The sequence below is a fragment of the Prionailurus bengalensis genome, chromosome A2 (assembly GCF_016509475.1).
Source record: "Prionailurus bengalensis isolate Pbe53 chromosome A2, Fcat_Pben_1.1_paternal_pri, whole genome shotgun sequence".
In the NCBI taxonomy this organism is placed as follows: Eukaryota; Metazoa; Chordata; class Mammalia; order Carnivora; family Felidae; genus Prionailurus; species Prionailurus bengalensis.
Window position 1 is genome coordinate 165808251 of NC_057348.1, and position 6982 is coordinate 165815232.

A 6982-nucleotide genomic window follows, 5' to 3' on the forward strand; every position below is an offset into this window, starting at 1 on the left:
AAAAGTTATTCCAAAAGTTTTGGTGCCTAAAGATGCAAGTTTTAAAGATCTACGCAATTCAAATATGTAAATGACAATCTGTCGCCGTGTATAAGGACCCTCATTTTTAAAATGCACTTGTCAAATTCAGTACGTTAAAGGCCAAGGGATCTGGGCTTATGGAGCCAGGCCTCTGCCTCAGTCGGCTGAGCTCAGACTAAGAACTTGAGGGTCTACTGGTGTCATCGTGGCGGGGGGACACAGACTGCTGGGCCAGCTCTGACGATCTCCATCACCCTGGCATGTGGCACCACAGTCCCTGGACAGGACAGGCGCGGCCACCAACGGCAAGTAGACCGGGGCGCTGGAGACAGCAGCGCCAGGAGTGCTAACGGTGTGCCTGGGGGCTCGTGCCAAACTACAGCCAAAAGGGGACGGGTGGGCCAGGGGCGTACTAAGCCAGACTGGCAAAATGGTGAGAGTCACAGAAGCTGGCTAACAGGCACTTTATGCGGCCTTAGTACAGCCCGACTCTTCCAGAAACACGACGTGTAAAATAAAGAAGACTGCCTTTTTATCCCAGAACTGTGCAGGGACTGATCGCCACTCAGAACCGTGACCTCGCAGCTGGAGACTCTGCCTGCAGAGACGGGGACAGGTCTACCTTTCAGGAGTCACGTCACAGCGCCTCCACATACGGCAGCAGGTGAAATCCGCCTCCAGGGGGTTGTGCCCAGTATTTCTGTAGCGAATACGTGATCTTCACTTTCCCTTTTTCCCCCTTTACATTTCACTTCGGGGTACTTCCATGTCAACACAAGTACATGTTTGTGTATACGTGTTTTAAATTGTGGGACGCTCCTCCACGTACAAGTAAGGGGTTAATAAAGGGGGTATTACAAAGCGCAAGAAGGGATTTGACCGTCACCAGATTTAAGACCCACTGCTCTAAATGACCTCAGCCCCCAGCACTGGTTAATACGGGGGCCCTTTTAAGGTTCACTCTGAAACCTACACAATCCATGTGAAGTCACTGTCACAAGACAACAGGCTCCACGCTACCGAGAAAAAGAAGGTGTGCAGGGAAAGGGGCCAGAGGCACGGTCCCCACAGCTAACGAAGAATGGAAACAAACCAGAGACAAAAGCAGGACCCAAGGGAGGGAGGTGCCCGAGCCCACGGCCCAGGGCCTGTCGCAAGTCTGTGTGTCTTGAGAGGTGGGGTCAGGTGGACGGAGCAGGAAAGGTGCGGATACTCCGTCCTCACGAAGGGCCTGGCCAGGCTGAAACGCACCGTCTAGTGCAGGGACGTGACCACTGTATTTCACTGCTGCAAATGAACAGTAGCTCGGACTTCTACAGCCGTCTCCTGAGAGTCTGGTCTCTGAAAGGCTTCTCCTGAGACACAGATCTATTCTCAGGTTTATTTTCAAAAATCAGATTTCTAAGCCTGAAAGGCAGTTTCAGAGCCTGGACACTGATGAGGTGCAGACCTCCCAGGGCCAGGCCGGCTTCTCTGTATCCCAGCCTCACTTAATGGCAATCCTTCCTGATTCTAGCCTCTCTTGTTACTATACCACAACAACTTTTAGACTGATTTTAAAGCAAAGTGTTTGATGGCATAAAGAAGAAAAAAAATATGATAGTGGAATTAAACTATTTTAGGACAAATATACAATACCTCTGATTAGAAAAAAACTGAAGGACTAAAACTATACAATTACATTTAACATCACTCAACTCAACTACGGGCAGCAAGAGAAGCGCACAGTGTGTAATCAGCAAACTCTGAACAACTCACCCACCCAGCTGAGGCCCCCACTTTCTTTTTTTTTTTTTTTTCAACGTTTATTTATTTTTGGGACAGAGAGAGACAGAGCATGAACGGGGGAGGGGCAGAGAGAGAGGGAGACAAGAGAATCGGAAACAGGCTCCAGGCTCTGAGCCATCAGCCCAGAGCCCGACGCGGGGCTCGAACTCCCGGACCGCGAGATCGTGACCTGGCTGAAGTCGGACGCTTAACCGACTGCGCCACCCAGGCGCCCCATGGCCCCCACTTTCTAAAATAAACTAGCCAACATCAGCTACGTAGCGGTACCAGTGACGGCCACCAGGTGGACAGCGTGACACATGGTCATCGCGACCACTGTCGGGGAGCAGTTGAACAGCACGGCAAAGGGGGGTCGGGACTCCCTCCAACATGGCTGGCTGGAAGTTAAGGCCACCTGACACGGGGATGGATCGTGACCCTGCTCCAGGAGTTACCTCCTGTCAGGACTCTGTCTGCCCCTGAGACTGAGCACTTTCTCCCGAGTCCCCAGTGCCCGCTGATGACACACCCCCTTCCAAGGCACAGGTCCTTGGCGTAGAGAGCTCCAGGCAGAGTCGAGATGGGGCCACCCCACGGCAGGTGCATCCGCTGACCAATCTAGACCTAAGGGAAAGGGCCTTCTGCCGTGGTGGGTTACGAGCTGTCCAAAGAGCTTTGTTCATCCGGCAGCTTCCTCTACAAAGCAAACACTCTGAGAAGAGTTCCACAAAGTCTTGAACGTATTACTTTCAAGATACACAATGAGATACATAAAATCAATTCGATTTACTACCGACCTTAACGACAGGTAAGTCAAAGACTTCCCGAGCTTCTCCAACCTCAGGATTGTCCCCGTCTTCTGAAATTATGTGTGAGGCTAGCGCGTTGTAGGACACTTCCTTCGCTTTCCCAGCTTTCAGAAGCTGGATAACCTTTTAAAAAAACACACAAATTAAAACGGAAAAACACATTTCATTCTTCTTTTTTTTTTTAGCGTTTATTTTTGAGAGAGACAGAGTGCAAGCAGGGGAGGGGCAGAGAGAGGGGGAGACACAGAACCCGAAGCCGGCTCCAGGCTCTGAGCTGTCAGCACACAGCCCGACACGGGGCTCGAACCCACAAACCACGAGATCATGACCTGAGCCGAAGTCGGACGCTTAACTGACTGAGCCACCCAGGCGCCCCCGTTTCATACCTGATTTACACAAATTATTGTGAACAATGAAAAGTCTAATAAACACACGCCGTGTCCACCACATCAAGTTAATAACTGACTCTGAGTCATACGCAATCCAACATTTGAGGACAGTGAAAAGCAGCAAATCTTGACCCACTGACCAGGTAAGCACAGAGGCTGCGAGCCAGGTACTAGGTAGCATCTTGGTCTGACAGACAGTGGCAACAGTACCCAGGCCCAAACTCAAAGCGCTTAGGGACAGGCGGTTTCACCAAAACCAGGAAAGCTTCTGGAAGAAGAGCCACTTGAGCAGAATCCCGATGAACTTAAGGAGTTGGCCACACAAAAATGCAGGCACCGACGGAGCACAGCATTCGACACACGGGACGGGACACCGGGCCAGACCACAACCGGCCTGACCTCCTACGCAAAAACACTTGTACTTTATCCTGAAATAAAACACAAGCGTCTTCTGGAGCGACACAAGGGTTTTAGGCAGGGAAGCGGCATGACCAGATTTCACCCAAAGAGTGCGGTCAGGGCAAGAATGGAGGGAGTGTGAGGCACCTGCAAGCGCCCGGGGGGAAAGCGGCAGGTACTGACCTGAGGGACTGTCCCAGGGATAGGAAGAAGGAAGGTGCGGGAGAACAAGCGACACGTAGTGCCTGGGAGGGGGGACAGTGCAAGAGAGAAAGTGCTGGGGACACAGCAGTAGCAGTCACTGAGGAATGTGTTCTGATCTCGCAGAGGTGGGGAAGCAGGAAGAAAAGTGCTTTGGTCTGGGCACATCCTCTGGGTGCCACATGGAAGGTCTAGGAAAAGACATCAGTGGTCCTTGGGGAGACCTGGGCCCCCAGCGGGTGGGGAGTCATCAGCACGTCAGCGACACGGTGGTGGCCAAAGTTCTGAGGGTGACCGAGATCCCCAGCTGCCGAGGGGTGAGTGAACCGGACCCTGCTCACCCGCCAGGGACAGGGGAAGGGGGCGCAGAGCCCGAGTGGCCCGGGGGGGCACCACCTATGAAGGTGATCCGGCACCCACATGGCTCGATTGACCCACAAGTCGGACTTTTTCAGAACATTTCACTCACCATCCAGAGATAGCAACTGGGGCCGATGCTAAGTATTTGGTTCACACGTGACCCAACAACGGTGGTAGCGACCAATCACCCCCACTTCCCTCCCTGGCCTCCAAGCATCCACGTCCACTCAGTTGTCCCACAGAAAACGACACCCTCTTATGCAGCCTTCACGTGCACTCCTGACCCCACTACCTGTTTTAGGTAGTGTTCACTACCTCACTCCCTGTTCACTCTTCTACCTCACACCTGTGTTCACTGCCTCACTCCCTGTTCACTCTTCACCCACTGCCGCCTGCCTTTTCTAGAACTCTACGGAAACACTGAATCTTCATGGACCTTGAGGATACCCAGACCACTGGCTTCTTTCCAGGCTCCACAAAACTGAAGCTGCCTTACTAGCTTGATCTCCCATCACCCTGCACCAAGTGTCCTGATCGTCCTGACGTATCCCAAGTATATTAAGGCCTCCGTTCCTCAGCACACGCGTTCCACGTGAAAGGCCTCACTTCACCCTCTTCTTAACTTCTGCGTATCTCAACGGCCAACTGCAAAGACGCCGACTTTGGAAAAGTTCAGGGGCGCCCAACACAGAAGTCTGCTGTTGCCACACCAACCACCCTACACCACAAGGTCTTCAGGTGGGCCCCCCACTCCCTACCAAGAGGGGGTCCTCAAGGATATGAATCAGGTTCCGCTTCTGTCTTACATCCGCTATCTAGGCCAACGCCTTAACAGGTACTATGTGCTCAATACGCATGGACTTTCTGAATCCGTGTTTGTAAGATTCAGGGAATCAATGGTTTGGCTGTAAATCATTTACAAAATATCCTGTTCCAGATCAAAGTGGTTTGCCAAGGACATTTTGAAGCACTTAGATTTGAGTCATGGTTAAGCAGATATGGTTCCAACTCAGCTTGTTCCAGGTTTTCAGTAATATTTGGTTCAAGTCCCTTGCAAGATAAAGTCAAAACCCTAAAACAAAATAAAGAGAGTAGCAAGGAAGTGGGAGAGAAGACTGATGGATACTAAAAGAAAGGAAAACTATCAACACGGGGAAAAAGGTCCCACTGTTACAGGCACTCATTGTGATCACTCTGGGTTCAACACCTGTTTACCTTCAAACTCAAGGCTAAGTCTCTTCACCCCATAAAGTAGAAAAAGGATCCACCTTGGGGACCGTGCCGCGCGACAGAATTTAGTTACTAAGACAACCACAGACCAGCCTCCAGAAGGCCAAGACCAATCAGCCTTCCACAATTCCTTTTACGCCAACCAAATTTACTTCTTAAACACCAGTCTCCACTCTTGAGGCCTTAAGGTCCGATCATCTGGCTCTGCATCCACTCCCAGCTTGGCAGTCACAGCAAAGGACGCCCGAGACAACTTTAACCACATCAACTTCAATAAAGGGGATATTGTGAGGATGCACCTGAAAGGATATCCAACCAAGGCTCATTTCCACCGTGGAAGAGGAACACTCTGGCATTTCACCACATGTATCACTCAGAAAACCCACGATATCCTTAGGGGTGAGCCCAAACTACGAAAAATTAAGTGCCTAGAGTGATGGTACTCCCTGGCTATTTCCCACATTTCCTGTTTAATTCCCCCAATCAGGAAAATCAAATAACAGGACTTCACTGGTGGCAAAGTGAGCGCTTCTCACGCTACTGGGGCTGCACAGCCCAGACGTGTGCACTCCGGTGGCCGGCCACACCAGGGGCCACGTTCACTAAGCCCCAGCAGCCTGGACGTGGGGTTCCTGGCTGAGCTCCATCACCTTCCTCCTGTCCACACTCTGGGACCTACTGTTCTGGGAGCCCAGACACACGCGGTGGGCAGCAGGAAGGATGCTCCCAGTCCAAATTTGCCCCAGAAAGGAGCAAAGTGGCAGTTGGCTGAGGTGGCAGGCTTCGGGGGAAACTTACCACACGCGACAGAGGCCGGTCCCCCACCAGGCGTAGGGCAGTGACATTCCGTCCTAGGCCCGAGGCATGGACCCTCCTCCTCTCCTCCCTGGTTAGTAAGTACCCTCCTCTCCAGGTCTCTCTCCTCCCTGAGCTCACCCTCCAGATGCCCTCCTGGCCAAAGGTCCTAGTAGAGCACGACACAGATCTGCGACCCTCCCCCCATCTCCCCCAATCGTGGGTCCTTAAGACCCCCCCTCCCCTCCAGCCTCCCGGCCGCGGGTCTCGCAAACCACCCCCACATCCCCTCTCTCTCCTCTGCTCCCCGCCGGGCGCAGGTCCCGCAGAACCCCCACTCCCAGGTCTCCTGCCTCCCCTCCCCGGGTCTCCTCCAGAAAGTCCCGTAGACCAACCCCAGGTCTCCTCTCCAGATCCCCTCCCGAGAGTACCGCAGACCCCCCCCCCCAGGTCCCCTATCCCCCGCCAAGCTCGCCGGCCCCGGGCCTGCTCGGCACAGGTGGCCCAGCCTCCGCGCAGCCAGGCCGGCGGGCTCGGCGGGGCCCGGGCGGCGGGGCCCAGACGTTTTGCGCCCGGGCGCGCGCCCGCGGCGGGAGCGGGGACGGGCCGGGGACGCGGAGAGCGGCGGGCGGGGGCGGCGCGGTACCTGCGGGTCGATGTCGCCCACCGCGTAGTACTTGACCTCTCGGAACATCTCATCGGGAACTTTGGGCGCCGGGTCCGACATGGTCGCGGCTGCCGGAAGGCTCCGCGGCGGCTCCCGCCCCGCCCCGCGGGGCCCGCTCCCCAACGGCGCGGCCGGGGCCCGGTCCTGCGAGTCGGGCCCGCTCCCCCGCCCTCTGCGCCCCCGCCCGCGCCGAGCGGCCCAAGCGCGGGAGCCGCGCGCGCCCTGCGGGACGCACCATCCCGCCGGCCGCCGAGGGGGAGCGCCGAGCAGCCGGCTGACAGCCGGCGCCGCCCTGCGGCTCCGCGGCGGCCCGCGGCTCCGAGGGCACTGGCACCGCACAGCCT

At 55.0% G+C, this 6982-nt stretch overlaps 1 protein-coding gene across 3 annotated transcripts in view; it reads right to left on the bottom strand.

Annotated features, from left to right (window-relative positions):
• Positions 1-6807, bottom strand: part of PAXIP1 (PAX interacting protein 1) — a 50988-nt gene extending 44181 nt beyond the window's left edge. Inside the window, exons 1-2 of one of the 3 annotated variants that reach the window (XR_006298687.1) lie at positions 6618-6802; positions 2586-2720 (exon numbers count right to left, since the gene is read on the bottom strand). Coding sequence is in view for 2 of the 3 variants with exons in the window: in XM_043590484.1 (XP_043446419.1) it covers positions 2586-2720; positions 6618-6698 (216 nt within the window). In the remaining variant the exon portion in view is untranslated. Of the gene's footprint in view, positions 1-2585; positions 2721-6617 lie in introns of all 3 variants that reach the window. The other 2 variants (XM_043590484.1, XM_043590483.1) reach the window with 2 other exon arrangements.
• Between the last annotated feature and the right edge of the window lie 175 nt (positions 6808-6982).